Source organism: Oryza glaberrima, chromosome 3 (genome assembly GCF_000147395.1).
Source record: "Oryza glaberrima chromosome 3, OglaRS2, whole genome shotgun sequence".
In the NCBI taxonomy this organism is placed as follows: domain Eukaryota; kingdom Viridiplantae; phylum Streptophyta; class Magnoliopsida; order Poales; family Poaceae; genus Oryza; species Oryza glaberrima.
In genome coordinates this window covers 26,815,043-26,837,448 of record NC_068328.1, presented here as the reverse complement: position 1 = coordinate 26,837,448, position 22,406 = coordinate 26,815,043, and the positions used below count along the sequence as shown (strand labels likewise).

The 22,406-nt window shown below is 41.0% G+C and overlaps 3 protein-coding genes across 3 annotated transcripts; 1 reads left to right on the top strand and 2 right to left on the bottom strand.

The window, feature by feature from the left end:
* Positions 1–274: 274 nt before the first annotated feature.
* On the bottom strand, positions 275–4,467 carry LOC127767558 (uncharacterized). The gene is made up of 2 exons (XM_052292932.1): positions 4,060–4,467; positions 275–549 (listed from the first exon to the last, which is right to left on the bottom strand). Exon 1 carries the CDS (start codon positions 4,365–4,367, stop codon positions 4,083–4,085), a length of 285 nt encoding a protein of 94 aa, XP_052148892.1. The 5' UTR covers positions 4,368–4,467; the 3' UTR covers positions 275–549; positions 4,060–4,082.
* A 181-nt stretch (positions 4,468–4,648) lies between these two features.
* Positions 4,649–17,739, bottom strand: LOC127767557 (calcineurin-binding protein 1). The gene is made up of 21 exons (XM_052292931.1): positions 17,623–17,739; positions 17,435–17,509; positions 14,871–14,990; positions 14,749–14,789; positions 13,276–13,487; positions 11,217–13,177; positions 9,891–10,115; positions 9,650–9,797; positions 9,446–9,559; positions 9,026–9,225; positions 8,685–8,920; positions 8,361–8,571; positions 8,111–8,266; positions 7,836–7,993; positions 7,559–7,751; positions 6,877–7,268; positions 6,566–6,746; positions 6,252–6,481; positions 5,530–6,175; positions 5,381–5,450; positions 4,649–5,289 (listed from the first exon to the last, which is right to left on the bottom strand). Exons 1-21 carry the CDS (start codon positions 17,623–17,625, stop codon positions 5,039–5,041), a joined length of 5,823 nt encoding a protein of 1,940 aa, XP_052148891.1. The 5' UTR covers positions 17,626–17,739; the 3' UTR covers positions 4,649–5,038.
* Positions 17,740–18,153: 414 nt separating this feature from the next.
* LOC127765283 (uncharacterized) lies at positions 18,154–22,089 on the top strand. The gene is made up of 11 exons (XM_052290148.1): positions 18,154–18,423; positions 18,510–18,551; positions 19,339–19,386; positions 19,608–19,727; positions 20,234–20,379; positions 20,513–20,660; positions 20,863–20,946; positions 21,023–21,138; positions 21,275–21,333; positions 21,415–21,505; positions 21,630–22,089. Exons 1-11 carry the CDS (start codon positions 18,321–18,323, stop codon positions 21,855–21,857), a joined length of 1,185 nt encoding a protein of 394 aa, XP_052146108.1. The 5' UTR covers positions 18,154–18,320; the 3' UTR covers positions 21,858–22,089.
* Positions 22,090–22,406: the final 317 nt, after the last annotated feature.

Sequence of the window (22,406 nt, the reverse complement as noted above, 5' to 3'; positions counted from 1 at the left end):
ATGTTCTATATAATGTTTGTACAATATACATACATTTTCCCACAATGCATGCATTGATTAAGATAATGCACAAGTACACCCTTAGCACACGTATTCTCCTCCTGTGATGCATGAATTGCACTCCAATAAAATCCGTATTCATGAGGTTATATGATGATCAATTTGTAAGTGAAGGAGAGAGTAGTGCGCTAATCCATCACTCGTTTCACGTACCACGTCCCAACCCACGCTAAAGAACACATCATAATATTGCACCGAAAATGCCCTAGCAAGCTTTGTATACCACAACAATTGGAATGGTTTTCAAATTTTAATGACGCAAGCAATTCCTCAGTGCGATTATTAAAACCTTCTGTGGTACAGCCATACAGAACAGTAAAATCAAGAACGGAAATACAGAAGGCCTCTCTAAGACCTTCTGGATCTGAGCTTTTAACCAAACAGAAAGCATATGACCAAAGCACGGTAGTTCAAGGATAAAATTTTCAAAGACGTCATTTGGATGGAAACGGGTTTCTTATTGCGACCACACTTCCTCACGAACGGCATCTGCAGAAAAGAAAATTAAGAAACCATCAAATCATCTGACGCTCCAAGTAAAAGATAAACGAAGAACACAAATGGACTACAGGTTTTGTAGGTAACAACACATGACTGGGTGACCTGCAAAACCATAAAATTTACAAGATCCTATCATCAGGCAACATAAACAGAGATACTAAACACCACAACAGGGGTCTAAAGACAAACTTCAATAGCTGAGCTGATAGCATTTTTCCATGAACAAACTACTTGCATTTATGAGGCTATTGCCATGTTCAACAAATGTGTTAGATCAAGTGGAAAATGAACACCCAAAGAACTCTATAATTTTCGTAGGTTGATTGGAAAATCAAAATATTGCAATAATTTGCTCGCAATCTATAAGCCTGAAGCTAACAACTTGGTTTTCTTTTGTTTGCAAGCTTCTGATAATGTAGCAACCATACTCGAACTGAGGGTGGGTCTGAGAGACTCAGTGTGCACTTCCCCAGATTCCCGTCAAGCATTAATATGGACTTTACTAGCATCTATTTATATATCATAATCCAACAGTTCAAAATAAAAGAAAAGAGCAATGAAGGCAGTCAAGGTACTTACTCCCCATTCAACATTAACATGGATACGCTGTAAAATATATACCTATATAATATCCCATTATTTCAAATTAGGGGAGCTGAACAATTCATGAGAGGTAAACACATGAAAAGAGTATGACACTGACTCCAGCGCCCAAACTATAATTGTTTCTTATCATCCAGACCATAGAGGCCCATCGAACATTTTCATAACTAGGAATCCCAATGGACATATTCTGTCTCTAAAATTAGGTAAATCAAACTATCAAAGACATACAGGAGTCTATAAGTTAATAGCAGCAACCAACTAATCATAAAAAACTAGGATAATGCGAAACTATAAGCACACTAGCCTAACAAAACTTTGATAGTGCGAGAAACTTTGTCAGGGTAAAATTTATACTAGTTAGGAGAGAAATTTTGATAGTGTTGGAAAAAAAAGGCTTCCATCCAAACATCAACAAGATACTATTGAAGATACCAACAATTTGGTGGGTAAAGTTATGTAAAAGCATCGTAGGAATAAACATAAACAAAATATTACTAAAGTTGGCAGTTCTAGCATATGCAGCAATTATATGAGTATATGTTCCAGCATTTGATTTTTTTTTTGGATATGTCAACTGAAAACATAATAACTACTTTAGGCTCAATTTTAAAATCCGAGTCTGTTAAATATATATGTAGTTAGAAAATTTTAAAGTCTTAGTCTCACCGCTTGGGAATACAGGCATAGTTACCAACACGTCATGCATCATCTATGAATTTGGAAGAGCTAACAAGTTGCTAGATTCAAATTCAAAAATATTGTTTCCTTAATGTGACACCAAAACAAAGTTAAGAAACCATTAAGTATTTAACACACCTTCTTCCTCACTCAACTTCATGTTTTAAAGAAAACCTAGAGCTGTGACATCCATCTGCACTGTATGAGTCAACAACCTACTCCCAGGATAATAGTTGAACGAACCTACAGGTTCCAAACAAGCATTATTTCCCTGTCCTTGACTCGATACATTCCGGCGACATCTCCCGAATCTATTCAATCAACCATGTATTAGAGCATGGCCAACAGTTTCCCAATACTCTTCCCAATACCAGTTTTGAGGAGTTTTGCAGGAAAAAATCGCTCCAACAGTATACCTAAATCACCCCTAAAAGCTTGGCGTTTCCAAACCCGTATATTTCGTTCTCGACTTGTAGGGAAGAGACTCGGCGCCCAATCCTTCGATCGCATGCACTTTGCGCGTGCTGGGTAAAAATTTTCCTACCAGATTTTTCTTTGTGCGTTCGTCCGCCTGTGAGTCAATCCATCACGCCAGCAGCCTCATCTTCCCCGCAGATGTCTGGAAAGCAGCCATGGCTCCCCCAAGCTTTCACAGCGTCGACATTTTTTCTCAGTGGCGGCGCCGGACCCATCTCCACCCCAATTGGGCAGACCTTCGTCGGCGCTCCCACCAGAACCACCACCGAATTGATTCGGCCGTCGCCCCGATTCATCTCCAATCATCCCTCGACCCTACCGCGTCCCGCAACACAGCCTGTCCCTCGTGTCAGACTGGCGCTGCACTGTCTCAGGCTCCCGGCCACCCGGCGCCCTCTGGTAATGTGCAGGAGACAAAGGCCCCATGCGACCAGCCGGCGACAGCCGGAGGTGCCCAGTCGCTGGCCTTCATCGAATCATCGTGCACCTCGGTCGGAGTCGATTTCATTGGTCTCTGGGCGGTGATGCCCAGATGAAGAGGAGTTCGTCCGTCAAAACAATTTACCATCGACTCGTTCAGCGGTGCAGGTCAATGATCCCAAACTATATGGAGTATTGCTCAAACTTGCTCTAGGCATTCAAATATTTATTCTTCTCCTTAATAAGATAATTGTTTCCTCCATTCTCCACAATATATTTTCGACCTTGGATGATTAAGTGCTGTTGGTCAGTGCTTTTTTGTTGCAATTCAATGATGGAACATGGCTGTTCGTTAGCTTGCTATTGCTGATAGCTGAAAACTGATCGTTGCTGCTGCTCAAATTTTGAGCTTGCTGTTGCTGAGAACTGCTTGGTGCTGGTACTGGAAATTTGTTGTTTGCTGGATGATGAAAACTGTTGTTCTTTGCCGCTAAAAACTGCTGCTTGCTAGTACTGAAAAGTACTGTTGCAGCTGCTGAAATATCTTGTTGTTTGCTGCTGAAAACTTCATGTTGTTAATTAACACCATTCACACTAAAAAAGCTGATTTTTTTTCTGGGCTGACACCCCCACTGTTGATGATTGCAGAACCAATATTTTTTCCATGTAAAATACAGGAGATCGTGGTAATAATCAAGTGAAATATCATTTTGGGACAAATACTCAGATGGTAGCTGAGGCCAATAGAAACATTGTTCAATGCTTCAACTGTCAGTAATGATGTCAAAGAGATTGATCACTGAATGTCCTGAAAGGAGCCAGGAGGAAGATGCAATGTGTGCGAGCGTGAGTGGAGGAGAGGAATGACGATTCTGTTGGTAGTTGTCGATGTGGCCCACTTTTTTTGTTTTGGGGATTAAATTTTTGGAATCTCTTGGAGATACAGCTATACTCATACCTTAAATCCTTTTTAGAGATCTAAAAAAAAAATGATTTAGGGATTGAATTTTGAGTGGCTGTTGGTGATGTCAGATTGGAAATTAGTTCAGTGAACACCTCAAGCTTAGCAACTCACAGGTGACCAAGCCTAACCTAATGGAACATATACAAACTATCCGAATGCAATGAACATTGAATGTTCGACAAGCAAGCTTAACTTTGGAGTTCCCCAAAAAGGGGAATCGAGCAACGAACAGCTAAGACATTTTAAACCCTCTAAACGAGCCCTAATCGCTTAATTGGACCTCCCCAAGAGGGGAATCGAGCAACGAACAACTAAACCTAGAAATCCAAGAAGCAAATCGAGGGGCAAGTTACCTATTCCGGATCGAATCGGGGGATCAGGAGGAGGAGGGGGGTGGGTTGGAGTGGCGGTGGAGGACGTCGTCGTAGGGGTCGCGGCGGCCGGGGGCGTGGCTGATCTGGGGATCCCAGGAGAGCTGGGAGTTGAAGCGGTCGAAGGTCCAGAAGCCGTAGGGGCGGAGCGGGAGGCTCCACGCCGCCTTGGTGCGCTCGCACCGCTCCTTCATCCGGTACACGTGCTCCCGCTGCGCCGCGTCTCGCTTCCCCGGGTCCTCCATCATCCGCAGGATCAGGTTCTCCGCGAACTCCATCACGAAACCCATCCCTACTTCCTCTTCCCCTCCTCCTGATCTCCTCTCTTCTTCCTCGGTCGCGGTGGGTGGTGGCTGACGGCTGCTGCCTCTGCGGCGACCTCGATGTGCTTAGGTGCGATTGGAGTTTATCCAAGGACCGGCCCAATAAGCTTTGCTGCCTAATGATGGGCCAGCCCGTTTAATGGGGTTGTACTGTACCGTTTTTTTTTCTTCTTTTTGTAGTTGCTTTTTTTTTTCTGAATTTCTTTGGGTGCAATTGAGCCATGGGTATGCTAATTTATCATCGTTAATGCTCAGTGTTATCAAGTCACCTACGGGGAAAAAAAACTACTCAGTTTTATGAGCGCAGCTTTACATAGCACTGATGGGTAAGGAGTACCGAGTACACCAAGGGTAAGAACAACATTCCAGGTTGTGAACCTATTCGCACTTGACCTATGTTTCCACCTATATCTTGGTAGGTAAATTGAGTGACAATAAGCATGCCACTACTGTCTGTTACAGGTTTTCAATAACTGTACAGCATATTTTCCTGCGACGGTAATCATCAGCGTTGTGAGACATCAACATTAGGAGGGGGTCAGTCACACAGCCACACAGGTCACACATATTCACATGGACACACACACACACACACTGCAGAAATTAGCCTACTAGCAGCCAGTAGACATGGGGCAAAGCTAAGCCGTGCCGTCGTTTCCTCTACCGCCATCCTGACCAGTGCTCTCCATCGCCCTCGATGAGCTGCTACGGGTGAGTTGAGAAGCCGCCGCCGCGGCGGCGGTTTTCTGGGCCTCATGAGGGCTGCTTGCAACTGCAACACCTGCCTCTTGCTGGGAAGGAGCAATCGCCGCTGCTGGAGCTGAAGTAGGGGCTGCTGCTTCTTGAGCTTCGCTAGGGTCAATGTGGGTGCTCTTCTCTTTGGAGCCAACTGTTATAACATCAAGCACACAACATGCATTAGGCATTTTTTCGGGTACGGAAAGAAGGGATACCCAGATGGCGGAAGTTTGATGCGATACCTTGGGGAGAAACTGTGGTTTGCTGTGAAGCTGTCGCTGTCGATGTCGGGGCTCCTCTTTTACTTCTTGACTGCAACAAGAACGGGTAGGCGTTAGTTGAGGTGAAGGGGGAAGGTTATATGGTTAAATACTGGGCATCATGTTCATACCTTCATCTCATCGCAGTACTTTACAACGGCTGATATATTGGAGTAACGGCCGTGGACCAAGGTATAAACCCATAGAAGGAGCTTCCTTGGAATACTGAGGTCAAGGTTCTCAATTGCGTCTGGGGCTTGCTGTAGGCCTTCAACAGGTGGCTGCGATGGGGTGACTGTGTACAGATTAATACCCGATGGGAATGTTCCGCAAGAGCTCTCCCGATAGAAGTTGTAGGTGCTCTTCATGACAGTAACAGCAGTCTCCATGTTATCTTCGGATGTTTGCCTGATCGGAATGTTCTTAATTCTGTTAAAAGTCTCAAACCAGTTCATATCGAGGCCTTTGAATTGAGCAGGCCCATCAGGAGACGAGATGAGAAGCTCATCAGGTTGCAAGTCGATGTAAAGCACTAGACCGCTGGATAGTGGAGCAGGCTGATCAGTTGTTTCCATGGATTCAGGCAGTGGAGTGATGGATGCAAGTTTGATGAGAATACAACGGCACCATGCCAGAGAAGCGTGCTTGCATATCTTGGCGAAATTGCTGTTTGACAGTTTGGGTGTTTTAAAACGCTTTCTTATCTTCTCATTTAGTCCTTCAAGAACATCCAGTCGGACATCACTCTCAAGCAAATGGATGTATTGGTGGATATAACTGCCACAAGGAAATAAAGTATGAAAACCATCTGGCTTGAGTAACTATGTATTTTGCACTCTAATCTAGTAATTACCTGTAAAGATTGCTTTCTGATAGCTCGGGACTATTGACCTCTGGAATAGTGCTTATATCAGCCCATAAGTTTGCATGGTCCATGAACACACCAAACATTTTCTCAAGTAGGTTCTCAACGGAAGCATCGCCAGAAACTCTACGAATCTCAGGATTGCGGATTGCTGAAGTTAGAACTTGAAGGTACTTCCCAAGACCAACAGGAACGATATCGCCCAAGCATAGAGCAAACTACAAGAAAAATAGACTTATTATTATAATATATCCACAAAACAAATATAGCTCAACATCATTGTTGTGATTATTAGGGGGTACCCTCTTATCAGTTCGCAGATAAGTGTACGCCCTCTCTAGGGTCCACAAATCCCTGTTTTTCTCCAAAAGGTTCAAGTAAAGTATCATGTACTTCCTGATGCATGTAATGAATTTCCGTGAACTTTCTGACAAGCTGACCTCCAGATTCTTTTTGGATCCACCAATATTCGGATTTTTCCTCCTGGAAAATGGAAGGTAAACCAGAGTTTTTTTGGGAAGATAATAATATTGTAAGCTGTAATGGTTGGATAAATCAACATGCATTTGTAAATGGGTAATTACGACATTACACAAGGACAAAAAAACTTTACCTTCCTTTTCTAACAGAACCATCAATTTCCCACATGTTCACCGTAAAGGAAGAACGAGTAGATTTGAAACAAAATGAAAGCTCTTCTTTAGCTCGCTCTAGGTCCCCTGCTTCACCCCTTCTATACAATCCTTGTGCAAGCTTGTATCTTGCCTTATGGAAATGCTTCAGCTCACCTTCCACACAAGTACCAAGGGCACACAGGCAATCATCATATAGGATGTGCCACACTTTATCAAGTAGATCAGGGTCAACAAACTTATTCTCCGCTGTGCTATCAAGGACACATTTATCATTATGATCAGAGGGTGAATTCTTGACATTATTTATGGACTGTAGCATGCTCAAGACATCTTCCTTGGTTGACTGTTTGTATGTATAATCAGCAACAACCTAAAAAACATAAATCAATAGAGTTAATATCAAAATATCTATTATAAACTAGCCTGTCACAATCGAGGGGAAAACCAGAAACTGCTAGTAGTAAGCTAGACCAGTGAGGCCAAGGAAGGAGCAGGCCCCTCTTTAAGGCTGCACCCTTTCCTTGGCCCTTGGCCAGTGCCCATGTCAATAGCCTAGTTAAGACTGTACACAAACTATTAAATAAGGAACCCAACCGTGCGTAACACTTTTACAAAGAAAAAAAAAAGAAGCAAAAACTGATTCATGAATCTTAGACAAACCTGTATAGCATCCAGATTCTGCTTTCCTTGGGTATAAAGTAACTTCATGCGTGATGCATGCATCCTGTAAACCGGGTCGACTGCCGTTGGATTCAACACAACAGCTTTGTTGTAGTATGAAAATGCTTCAGCAGGGGAATGCCCCAGTTTCTCACACAACTTCCCAAGGTAAAATGCATAGAGCCACTCAGCCCTGTGAAGGAAATAAGCATTATCATCCTACTTGTGGCAAACAACACACAGAATATGAGATTACTAACAAGGTATGTAAGATTACTTCAGTTCAAACGCCTTCTGAAAGTGCTTCATAGAATTTCGACAAAATGTCTCCCATGTTGAATCCTTCACTGGCAAAGTAGCCCTTTGATCATAAAAGGGTACCACATTTTGCAGGCTATCATAATAAACTAGGGCCAACATTTCATGCATTTGGGCCTGAAAGAAAATGAGTTAGACGTCATTGCCAATATTAGTGAAGTTCTCATCAAGATAGAAAGAAGAAAAATAGCACCTAAGGCATCTCATAGATGAGTACAGAACAAGAGGACACACCTTATCAGAAGCGGTTTTAGCCAATGCTAAACTCATCAATAGGCAGCGTCGACTATGTCTACGACCCATCTCAACTCTTTGGATTAAAGTTGTATTTGTTCGCCAGTCCAAAATGCTAATATGTTTACTACCATCGTTCAGCAACAAGTCAACCTCCTGTTTTTGAACAAGACAAAAACTTGTTATGCAACAGAAATGCATGATACAATGGAACAGGTTCAATCAACTGCTGTAACCAAATAAACATTACCTCATCATACAGATTAGCAAGCTTCTGCCAGCTTTCGAACCGCAATGGGTTATACAGTAGATCGTACTTGAAAAGGTTAGCACTCTGTTGAACAAATTCACCCCCTTCTTTTTTTAACACAAAACCTGTATACTTGTCAGAGGCACTTATATCTTCAACTTGCGCTATGTAGTGATACAGGTTCCCATAAACTTCTGAGTATGGCTCTGAGCTGCAGCAATCAGTCAAAAATGTACTTAGGGTATATCCACAACTAAACTTGTTCCAGTGCAAAAGAAAAATAAAAGGAGAGGAGGGACTATAGGTACAATGCACAAAGCCAACCTAGCATTGGACAGTTTCTTGAATGCTTCGTAGCCATTTTCACCTGGGAACAGTACATTCAGGACAGCTTCCTTAGATCCATTAGTTTCGTAAATTTCAGAGAGAATCTTTTCGCATGAATCAGGTCCATCCAAGAAATTGTCAAGAGGATTATTGACCAATAAGTCATAAGGTGGCTGTGGAAAGTGTTTACGTATAGCTCGCAGCACTCTTCGTAATTTAACCAAGCCAGTTTTCTGAAGAAGATGAATAAAGAATGACCAAGGCACTATGCGCTGCAATGGATGCTTCTTACCAAACTGAAACAACAAAATGAAGGAACTCAATATGAATTTACTCACAGATAGAGCTTTTGCATATGGCAGGACATATTGAAACACATCAGCACATTGTTCTTTTGTCTGATAATCACCACGGCTTGTATTTTTGTGTACTGCTAAATCATCTTCACTGCAAGAATCAGGGTTTATCTTCAAACCATATAAGCAGAAAAAGGCCTGGTCCAAGGCACTGTCAATGCTTGACTGTATTTCATCCAATTCTGCAAAAACAGAGAATTTCAGGGTCAATGGTAAGTCGGTAACAGAAACCTTATTCAATCATTTGTCGGATTCTAATTTGACTATATCACCAGGCATTTACGTGTCAGTAAGTCAATATGCATGCGACATAATCAGACAGTATTGTCTGTCATTGTACATCATGTCTACCACAAGATATATAGGAAAATGGAATAGTTACACGCAATGAATATGGCCTACCAGATTCTTCCTCATCCTCAGAATTATGTTTATTGTCACAAACAGATGCCTCATCAGTCGTAACATCTTCTGCTCTGTCATTTTCTGCTGCATCTTCTTCCATCCCATTTGGATCTAACAATAAGATAGAGATAATAAACAAATTCTAGTAATTAATTGGGACAGAAACATGATACCATAATAAATTTGCTAGGAAACACCTACTAAGTTGGGATTTTAGTTTCACATCTAGTGCCATGAGATGCTTGATAGCGAACTTGAGGAATGTCCCTTCCTCCCCTTCACCATCACGCCCAGCACAGCAGAGCCCATATTCAGCAAGCAAATCATGCACTGCCACAATCAAGTCAACCTGCAAAGAATCATATGTGAACAAAAGCAACTAAAGTTAATCATGAAAATCAATACTAGAGAGTTTTTTGGTAAAGTGGTGCGCAGAACATGCCTGAATTTTGATAGATATCATAGGATCAAGATGCTGAAGTTTGCAAAATGCGATGGCTGCATCAACAAGGCAGGAACTCTCCAACTGGTCAGCCTGATAGGAGGTTCCAGTGCACGAGTGTTTTCTGGATAGGATCATCTTAACAGCAGCACACATGATTGTGAGGAGCAATGATTGAAAATCACCAACAATAGAAACTAGTGAACTGAAACCGTCTTGCCCATCCTGCAAATATGACAATAAAACAGTCGTTTCAGTAGCCCTCTTTGAGGAATTAATCAATAATAATATCCCCGAGATTGTTAGAAATATAGATATTCAACCTGATAGATTAAAGAAACTGATACAGGCAATATAGAAACAAATATGAAATTGAAAAATCTCAGAATAATGGGCGTCTTACAATTGCTCATATACTAATTTCACTCATGCTGGATAGCATTAGTGTTAAGCTAAACTGGAACACACCATTGATAAACAACTTCCACATAAAGCAGTAAACAGTCAGGAAGGACAGTACAAACCATCCTAGAATGCACAGCATAACCTTTACCCTAACAACCATCCTTAAGGGTTAAATTGTATATTAGATAGCTCGGGGGCGAGTTGATGTTCCAGAGAGGCTCAAAAGATTTACCTCTGACATGCTATACAATTCTACATATTGTAATTCCCTGTGATCATTTATGGTATTCATAGTATTATCTATTCCTTTTGTTCAAAAAATAAACATGAAAATTTCCTTTATACTGTCTGCAAGATACTTATTTATTACCATATGTTACTAAAAGCCTAAAATCATAGATAGAGGTTATTTTTCACAGCACTCAATGAGCATGCAATACAAATATTTCTAATGAGTAAATGGTCAAAGTAAAAAAAAGTTTGGCAGTCACCAATATACCAATTCTTAAATTGTATACCTAGCTTCTTTTTTGTGTGCATTTTTCTCTCTGGTAGCTTAGCGGTGTGTCCCTATACTTGAGCCTAGCTCACTTCTAACCGCAATGATACACAGTTCTCCTGCCTATTCTCCACAAAATAAATAAAATAAGAATATTTAAGTTTCCTCCCTTCCTCCTCCTCCACTGTTCTATGCAGCTTCACCAACTTATATAGACCTACGGAATTTTATGAAATTATCATTTAGCTCCACACATACTTCTTCCTTTATACCTTGTTTCTAATATTCTTTTAGTCTGGTGCAGTGTTGTGCATTGACCTATAATATAAAAGTGAAGCTTGGTAGATAGCGTTCCAAGTATGAAAGACTTGAATTAAAATGACAGTCAAGAAAATCCACAGAAAATAGAACAGTCAACTTACAGGGTTATCACACTGATCAACAAAGGCTTTCGCTTTACTAGCATTTCGAGAAACATCTTTGACTGCTTCTACAACACTTTCCAGTCGATTCCTATTCATTGTTTCCATAAACTCTATATCACTTGATTTTTTCCCCTCATTGGTGGTAACCGATCCAACCATGCCAGCTGCCACAGTTAGAACTTGCATTTTCCTTCGATGAGAGTCAAGGTATACCTGGATGTTCATTGATTTAGCATTTTCACATGCTGATATTAAAACATCCAAGGCACCTAACTCTAGTGAAATAACTTTCTCACTTTCTCTTGGTGGACCATATGCACTGCCAACATAGACATCTTTGGTGGAAAGCAAAAGTGGAGGAAGCAATTCCATGAACTCTGTATGAGTTATTTTATTGATGTTTTCATCATTATGCCAAAGTAAAGATTCAAGCTTGACCAAGTTAATTTCACGAAGAATCCTATCAGCTGTAAGCAATTTTACAAGCTTATTGTGAGGTAGAAGGACAAACTCTCTATTGATTTTGGCTTCGTTGCTACTTCTCATAAGTGACAGGGCAATGTTGAACTCCTTGTAAGCTTTTTCTTTGCAGTCTGATGAAAGGGACAGACAACCACTCAGCCAGAAGAAGCGAATCCAGAAAACACAATTAGTGTTTGAAGAAGAATCACATTCAGATGTTTCATCACAAAGAATGTTACTGCAAACCGAGTTGACAGAATTTACAGAGTTTCTGGACATATTTGAGGCATTCTTCTCAGTTTTATCGCTTGAACACACCTCTTCCATATGGCTTTCCATATTCAAATCCAAATTGGTGGACTTTGCTGCTCCATCAGAGGTTCTGAATGGCAATTCCAAAGCTACTGATTGGATGACCTTACAAAGATGGTAAGATGAATTGGACAACTCTGAGGATGCTAATGGGCTTCCAGAACAAAGAGCTTGATCATAGTATAATTCAGCAAGAAATAAGCAGCATTGTGCAGATCTATCTTGAGCCCAGCCTCTAGTAATTTTGTCTAGTTCAATGAACTTAACAAAGTAATCTTGAAAAGGTATGTTGGTCTGAGCTATTTCCTCAAGTAACATATAGCCAATATGAAGAGGTCCACAATTTTTTGATATTTTGGAAAGAAATTGCTTCACATCACTTGCCTCACGATCAGGTGTATATGTTAGAGCTTCAGGGGTAGAAGCATCACCATTTCCAGAACAATCGATCTTTTCTGGAATACTTGTGCGCTTCAAGATAAATGAATCTAGAAATTGAGTTATAGCATGTGATATATCTTTTCCATTGGATTCATGTTCATCTTTACCAGATTTACGACTTCGCAGCCTCTCAAGACGTGTGCTTCTCCTTTCATGAGGATGTTCTCTATCTGAATTGGTGTCCTTCTCTTTAACTGCAGTTCTGCAGTCATGAGACAGCACACTTTCACCATCATGGTACAAATCATGTTCATTCCCACCTGCAGATTCCATAGTTTTCAATGTTTCCGTAGATAAGGAGACATCCATCATGTTATAAGCAAACCCATTGATACTCCTCTTAGTATCACATTGACTCTCTGTATTGGCACCGTGATCTTCATTAGTTTTTGTGTTGTTTGAACTTAAGAAGCTTAGGATACCATCTAAAAGGGCCATCCATTTGGCTTCAGTCAACTGCAATTTAGCATTCTGCCTACTCTTCTTTGTCACTGTTTCATGATGCGTTTCATCATCTCCAGATTTTCTTTTGTTACAAAATTTGAGTTTTGCATGCTTGGGTTCAAGTATGTCGATACCTCGAGGTGCAAAGGGTACTGGTTCTGCATCCTCAATGGTCTTCTTTACATGTAAAGCCCGATGATGTGATGGCCAACTCCTAAGTATTAACTTTGCTACAGAAAGGCATGCAACTTCATCACAGATAGCTATAAGCACCTCCAAGAGTTTCTCCATGCAGTTCCCTGAAAACCAGAAAAAAATCATGGATTTTAGGAACAATAGATGAACTAAAAGGCAGTGGGAATAAACTAGAAGGGAATAATGAAAAAAGACATCATACAATTATTTGGGCTACATAGAAGCCCTTGCTCAAATGCCCATCTTGATGTGCTCAACAAACCCATAGAGCAGGAAAGTGTTCCCAGATGGTTCCATACAACTGAATCATTTGCATCAAGCTCTACAGCTTGTAGGTAACAACGAAGAGCATTATCATAAAATGCTGACCCTTGTTGAAGAAAAACAGACGCAAGGTTTTTCAATGTAAGAAACCTGTGAAATTAAGAAGCCTCATGTTAAAAATTAATGTTGCAGATTTCAAACCTATCAGCCATTGAAATTTAGTCAGTTATATCTGATTTAAGAGTCAACACACCCAATTATGCACATGTGTAGTATAGCACAACCTTCAAGAAATCGTGACACACAAACAGTTGCCTATGATTATATTATATCATCCATATGATATTAGCTACTTAAAAGAAGAGATCTATCCACAAAACATGATCAAACCAAAACCATGATTAATCAGATTGGGGTAAATTGGGATGGGATGTGGTTGAAAGGTTCTGCTTGTTGCAATTCAGCATAGAATTGATTTAGTTGATGCTTGCAATTCAATCTGAGTCATTTGTATCCCAAGTTCTTTTTTTATCCTCCACCATCCACGTTCATTTTACAGATTGCATACTGTATGCAATGTAATAGTAATGTATATTTACGTTCTTGTGATATATTATCAATATCTTACTTTTTAGTTATAATACTCCCTCCGTCCCTAAATATAAGGGATTTTGGTGGGATGTGACACATCCTAGTACAACGAATCTGTAATTGTCCAGATTCGTTGTACTAGGATGTGTCACATCCCACCAAAATCCCTTATATTTAGGGACGGAGGGAGTAGTATACAAGCAGTGCCATTGCAACTCGTCACTCAAATTATGCTTCCTTATATGAGAGAGAATTGTCCCACCAAAAAATATGGTTCTAAAAAATATGGTGTCCTAAGGAACGACCATCTCCACGGCAAATATATGTTGAATCCAACACATTCCTATGCTTCACAAATTAATATAAACATAATGTTTTATAAATCTGCACAAATTTAATGACAGATTCATCCTACAAGTTGAGATCCAAAAAAGAGAGCTGAGATCCAAAAAAGAGAAGTTGTAATGCTAGCACATGATGAATAGTTCCAATTGATTGCTTCTCTTTTTTGTTCCTCGATATCTGGAATGAATTTTTGCAGGCTTGTATAACTTTATGTGTACTACACATGAGTTTGTTTCTCTTTTGGAATTTTATGAATCATTGCAACATGGTGAATTAGATGATGGGGGTGTGGTTACCCCATGACACAAATGCATCTTTCTTAAATTAAGAGCTGTTGTAGTTCTAAGAAATTTCATTATTTTATGAGTGTTTATTCCACTTGGTATAATTCTTCGCGCTATGTCAATGATTTTAACCAACAAATAAAAATGGAATTACATCATGAACATTACAAATGAGGTATGGAGAAAAGAACCTTAGCTGCAGCAAATGCTGATCACTGACAATGTTATCAGCCTGTTTAAAATAAACAACTTGGTGTTATAGAGAGCACAGGTCTAAACAAACTGATATCTGAAATGTTCTTATAGAGATTGCCTGAATTTTTGATATTAGTGGGTCCTTTAAGACATCCTCCAGAAGTTCACGAGCTTTTACATAATTTTTTTCTTGCAACTTGAGGAGCCCCTCGTGGTACTTCTGAGAGAGTGCTGATTCCTGAAGCATTTTGAAAAGTAATTTCAATAACACAGTAATATTGCGGCAACAAAATTGAGAGCTTGTAAGTTGTAAAACTAAAAAAAATGACCTTAGCACAGGAAGAGATTTACAAAAGAATCCTTCAGTTAAATACTGTTAATTAACTACTAAACGTGTTCTCAGATCAATTACAGTGACCTACCTATTGCACAAGACTGGCAGAATCAATTCCTTGGACAGACATGATATGATAGCCACGCACATCTAGTTGGTGCAGGTAAAACTACATCAGAACTGGTATATTATGATATACTGCCTCCGTCCCAAAACATAGCACATTTAGCATTCAAAATTTGTCCCAAAATATAGCTACCTTTCCACTTCTCAACCAATCACAACCATCTCCCATTTAATTTCTCCACCTACTTCCTCATCTGAACCAATCACAACCATCCATTTTATTTTACATTTCTCCTTAATAACTGTGCCCAACTCTGAAAGTCCTTATATTGATATGGAGGAAGTACTAGCACAGTGACTGACTGACTGTGCATCGCAACAATTCTCGAAACAATACAGATCACATATTCTAATTTTAAAGATACCGAAATAATTATCTTCGAATCTAAAATTAAATAAAAATGTGTACCAGCCAGAACTCTCTCCATCCACAAGAGTTCGACCTATTTCATATTTTAGTTTTTCCAAAATCCAAATAAGTTGTTCCTATTTATAGTCTCTATGCATCCAAGACTTAAACGGAGAGGTAAATTTGATGTTTAATCAGAACCCGATGAGCCATCTTAATGTTCATTGGTTGCATGCGTGCATATACTCCTTGATCTTTGTTACATGCAAATGAGTTAATTTCTCTTGGTCTTGGTGAAAAAAGTAACAGGTCTAACTTTTGTGGAAGGAGGGAGTAGATATGTATACATAATGCATTAAATTACCAGTTACAAATGGCACACACATGTATCCGTCCATAAAAATCCAGCACAGAGAACACCATCCCCAATCCCAAATCCCAACACATCAACACATCAATAAAAGGGCAGATGAACAAGTATATTACCTATCAAACTATAAATTAACACATGCATTCCATTGTAATCCAGGACCAGCAGAGCAACATCAAGACAATCAGAGTGGTCAATGAATCATCCTAAATTAATGTTTACATAATAGAACCAATGTTATTCAAGGATTAAAAAAGAGTAAAATAAAGTAGAAATCTGCCCCTGGAAGATTCCCTTTTGTTCCGTTGGAGCACCTTTTTATGATCATGCCTCTAACTAAACAAAGTTCCACATATATAATCAGATGGCAGCATGTTCAATAAAGGGCTATTAACAATAATAACTTGGAATTTCCCTGAGATATCCTTCTTAACCATTTAATTAAAAATGAAAAAGACTTGCACCAAACCAAGTTTAGTTCAGGGTTTTTTTTTTTCTTTTTTGGGTTGGGGGGGGGGCATATCTCTCCTTCCGAATAGAGAAGGAGCATTAGAACATCTAAATCAAAAGGCTCCTATGGATTGAGTTGGTGAGATGTTTTCTAGATAATAGATAATCTAGGCACATGATATAGATTGATGTTTGGCAGCAAACTATACGTGTTTTCCTTCTGAGAAACATATACAACTTTTCATAAAGTTTATAACTTATGTTAATTCAAAATATGTCAAGGAGGATTGGTAATTAGCTAGTAATCCTAAAAATTTCCATCCCAAAGTTATTTACTTATAATAATTGTCTGTGTTAATCTTCCGATTCTCGTAAAGCAGTTTAGAAGATATTTATTCCGTATTTCAATTAAATCGGTTCCTAGCATAACTAAAGATGACACCAAAATCTTTACCAACAGCTAGCTTTCAAAACGACCTTAACCTCCTAACAATTTTATTTTTTGGAAAAAAAATGTAGTACTATGCTATCACGCATTCGTCTACATCATGAGCAATTGAGCATGTATAGCTCAACATCAAGAATACTGCCCCTTAACCTGAAAGGTCTAACCTGAGTGCCCTCCTACACCTACAACCGATAATGAAAACCGAAATCTTACATTATCCTTTTATTAGGGGATAAGCAAACATCAAATCAAAGGAACAAAAAACAGTTATTTTGAATTCCCAAGTCGCAGAATCGGAAGAAACCATAGATAGTAAAAACCCCACTTCAAGCTCCCAAATTGTCGAAAACACAAGCTAAAGAACACATGGTACCTTACATCACATCACATCAAAGAACAGGGTGATCGAATTCTACATCTCCTAGAGTCTGCTTGCCACAACATTAAGCTGCGTTTACCCACTTAAAACCAATCAATCCATCACATTGCGCTCGAAGAACCGAAAACCCTAACGGGGCCCAAAATCACAAGCTACGGAGGCGAAGCATTAGATAGATACGCAGGAAGAGAGAATGCTCGGGGCGACAAGGGGGGAGGAGACTTGCCTGAGCTTCCTTGGTAGGCGCGAGCGGCTCCCACTGCCCGCCGGTGTCGCTCTCGTTGATGGCCGCGATGGAGAACTGCGAGCGCCGCGGAGACGCGCGCGCGAGAGAGAGGAAGCGAGTAAGGAATAAGCCGACCGGAACATGGAGCGAGGCGCGCAGCCACACACAGAGAGAGAGGTGGAGCTCACCATGGCCAACTCCGGCAGGGGAGGTGGCCGCGCGGGCTTCGCCAGCGACGAGGGCTCCCTCCAGCCGAGGAGCGGTGGTCGCCGCCGTCTTGCGGCGAAGTGATGCTTCCTGCGAATAATTACGGGTTTGCCACGGCTTTTTTTTTTTACCTTTTGATGTTCCATCTTCTCGTGGGATTGGGCCTATGGGGGAAAACCTACCCACAGCCCACGGATCAAAGCCCAAGGCCCATCGCCGCCTCCGCTCGTCGCCGCGCCGCCGCCATCTTCGCTCCGCCTCGACCCGTCGCCGCACCGTCTCCGCTCAGCCTCCGCTCGTCGCCGCCGTCTCCGCTCCGCCTCTGCCCGTCGCCGCGCCGCCTCCTCCAAGCGTCCTCACCTGCGGGTGCAGCGGGGCCCCGGAGGGGCCGGGGCCGGGGATCGATTTCGACCCGCCCTCCACTCCTGGGCCGGGGGCGGGGCCGTTCCAGCCCAACCCGGCCCCGACCCGCCCCATTGCCATCCTACAACACGAGTGACACTAGGCGGGAGAAGCCGAGAAGTCCAGAACCCTAGTCTGCCCCAGCCCGGCTCGTCGCAGGCAAGCATCGCGGCGGCGCGGGCACACCTCCGCCGACACAGGCGCCGCTCCTCCTCCTCCCTTCTCCCCTCTCGTTTCTTGCGGCCGAGGAGTCGCCCCCAACTCAGGTGAAGTCACGATGAGCATCTCGGGCGAGGTCCCCGCCGGCGAAGGCTCTGATGGAGAGGAGGTGTTCATCAATGAGGAGGACATCATACACGAGATACCCATCGACGAGGAAGGTTTGTATTACTACTAGTAGTAGTACTATCCATCTATCTGTTTTCTGCTTTGCTTGGTGCTTACTATTATTGGTTGTGTTTTTCAGATCTCCCTGACCGGGATGATGATGAGGATGACGATGGGATGGGTATGTTGCATGCTAAGGCTCAATATGCTTTGTAGAATATAACATTTTCCTCTCCAATACTGTTGGAATTCTGTAGAATATCATGAGTTCGACTCTTAAGCAGAATTACAATCATGGGCAATAGATTGGGGGCTACATAAGCTGGAACACTTATTTTGGATGCATTTCTGTGTTACTATTATGCTGTTATACTGCCTATATAATTGTTGGAGTTACATGGGGCGTAGTTTGACATTTGCTTTGTTGATGTTGGTGTCTTGGTGGTTCTCTTAAGCAAAGCTACAATCTGGATCACTTCTCTTGAGTGCACTTCTGTTTTATTAGTATCCGGAAAACTTATTTTGAGTGCACTTCTGTTTTAGTATTATGCTTTTTGCCTGTTTTACTGTTTATCTTATGCTCCATTTGGCATTCAGGTGCATTATGGTAATCTCGTTTGGTGCAACTGCATTTAGATGATTTAGCAATCGGCTAACTGCTTTCTTTATCTAACTTGCAAATGAAAATATTATTGCGTCCTAAAAAAGATGGAACAATTGTGAGAAATATGACAGTTGGACATATTTTGTCCAGCCTTAATTTGATTTATAAAGAAAACTGCAATGGTTGTGTATTTATGTTTCTACAGCTGTCCTGTCAGATCCTAGAGGAACATTCTCTTTTCTAGAATTTTAGTTGCAATCTGTTCTTCAGTTGCTCATTTACATGCTAAGCATTTAACTATTCTGAACTGTCTTACTTGTGATTTGTGAAATTTGGTTTTAATTATCTATCCTTTCAATTTCAGGTGATATGCAAGAGGATGATTCCCAATATGCATTTCGTGCTCATACAGGCAAGTTGGTTGAAAAGAATGAATTTATGATTTTTTTGGTGCTGATCATTGGTCAATATAGTACTTGATTGGTGTAACTTTGATGCACTGTTCTCTGAGCCACACCATCCATAACTCAGGCAGCAATTGCTCCTTTTTTTTGTACTCCAGTCTCCAGTTATACTTATCCATGCAGATTTTGTTATACATATTCTGATACTTCCTGTTCTTGTTCTACACAGACGAGATATTCGCTGTGGCATGCAGTCCTACAGATGCATCACTTGTGGCTTCTGGAGGGAAAGACGATAGAGGATTTCTGTGGAAGATTGGATCAGCAGAGGATGTTTTGGAGCTGGCCGGTATGATTTAGTTATTAATTACTATTACAGTGTTAATTTGCTGTGTCTAAAATATTCATGGGAACATCTCTGTTCCTTTCCACCTTTAAAAAATATTAACTCTCAGGTATATGCTTTCACTTCCATTTCTTTTATTTATTAAGTTGATGTATTCATTTATGTTAATGGAATGTTTTGGTATACTGCCTGTAGTCTCTAAATCAACATATTAGCATTTCAATTGTTATATATTGATCTTATGCAGACAAATCATTTACTCATTTTTTTATTAACCATTTTGTGTTAAATTACTCTCTCTTATCATGCATATCAGCAATGGAACCCAGAAGCTTTCTGTGCTCGATACTTTGTATCAAAGAATTTTGAGATTTCCTATGGCCCATGGATTTCTTTTTTTTCTGCATGCACATTATTGTTGTAATTAGTCATCACATAATCATTATTATCACAGAGTGTTGATACTCGGAATTATTTTATTGAACTTATGCAATAGCTTCGCAATACAGGGCACACAGATACTGTCTGCACGGTTGCTTTCAGTTCAGATGGGAATCTTTTGGCTTCTGGAAGTTTTGATGGACGCATAAATGTGTGGAATACAGCTACACGAACACTTCAGGGAACCCTTGAGGGTTCTGGATCTGGCTTCGAGGTGAGATGATTCTGTTCCATTTCATTTGTTAGTTGAACTTATTGCCGCTGACAAACTCTTGTTTCCTCTCCCAAAATATATGAATACTTCATGATTAGTCCTGTGGTGTAACTGTATGTCTTTGGTATTGTAGTGGCTTAAATGGCATCCACGAGGGCATTTGATAATTGCAGGATCAGAAGATTGTAATTTGTGGATGTGGAATGCTGACCATAATGCCATTCTGAATACCTTTGCTGGCCATAGTAGCACAGTGACATGTGGTGATTTTACTCCAGATGGTACCAATATATTTCCTTGATCAATAACAATTTGCTTATGTTAATTTTGTTAGTTAACCCTGAGTAAACAAGTTGTTTGGGATGCTTTAGCATGGAAATTTTCTCCTACCATCTTTATTTAGCTGTCCACAGAAGTTCTACAGTGGCAACATAGTTTTTGAATGAAAATATTGTTTGCTAATGCACATACCTTCTTCTGAAGGTAAACTTATCTGTACTGGATCAGATGATGCATCATTGAGAATATGGGACCCAAGAACTGCACAAAGCAGACATGTTGTTCGAGGTAAATTACCATATGATTGAATTCATATATACTCAATCAGTCGTGAACATCAAATTCTGATCTTTTTTGTCTCCAGGCCATGGCTATCATACGGATGGATTAACATGCTTATCAGTTACTTCGGATTCCCAAACAATTGTTAGTGGTTCAAAGGATAATTCTGTGTGTGTTGTGAACATAAACTCAGGCCAGGTAAGTGTTCTTATGACTCAAGCTAGTGTGTCTTTATCATGTTAGTTGGTACATAGGCTGGAATTTTTTCTTGTTTTGTTTGAAAATGTATGCAGTCTGGCATTTTGGTACCATCATCATCGCTGTCGTTTTGCAGGTTGTTGGCTCACTGGACGGCCACACTGGCTCTATTGAGTGTGTCGGCATCTCACCAAGGTACTGGATCCATAGAGTAGCAGTATGGTAAACACGTGAACACCGCACATTTCTCACATTGACCTGGAGTATTTTCTGCAGTTACAATTGGGTGGCTACAGGGAGCATGGATCAGAAGCTCATCATCTGGGACCTTGGTCGCCAATCGATCCGATGCACTTGCAACCACGATGTAAGCGCCAAAAACCGTCGCCCATTTCTTAGATTCTGCCTGCGCCAAAAACCGTCACTTCCATTTCTTAGATATGCACTCAAACGGTATAATCTGTTCTGCCTGTGTGATGGACAACAAACAGGAGGGGGTGACATCCCTGGCATGGCTGGGCCCGTCCAGGTTCGTGGCGTCGGGGTGCATCGACGGCATGGTGCGAATCTGGGACAGCCTCTCCGGGGAGTGCGTGAGGGCCTTCGCCGGCCACGGTGACGTCGTGCAGTCCCTCGCCGTCTCTGCTGATGGCAACTCCATCGTCTCCGTGTCCACGGATGGCTCTGCCCTCATCTTCGACATTTCCATGTTCAAGTGAAACCATAGTAGCAGTAGTTACCAATACATGATGAAGCCAACGCAAAACTGTACAATGGTCTCCTCAGCCACTTTGGCTATAGGCCAGGGGATTGAGATTTTATACATGGAGCCACTGCGAGTTGTACAATTAAACACCCTCGTCTAGGGGATTACAACTGCAAGTCGAATCAATTTTTGTGTGAGCATTTGGCATGGATTAATAGCATATTTTCCTGATGTTTTGCAGCATACTCTTTTGTTTTCAATGCCAATGGTGTGTGCAATTGCAACATGCGTTTGGTTGTGTGTGTGGGATCTAGCTGGTTGGACCAAACCTTAATATGGATATTAGTTTGAGATTTCTAGAAGATTATTAATTAGAGATATTTCATCTGGCATTTATAAATGCATGCTAATTTGAGCTTAATATTTTTGACCAAATTGCTCAATTCATTTTGTACAAATCGGAAGAATCACGAATCATTTTTCACCTTATCATCACGGGAGCACGAAAAATGAAAACGTAGCCGTTCACGGCTTCGTGCTGCTTCCGGTCATCTGGAGGAAT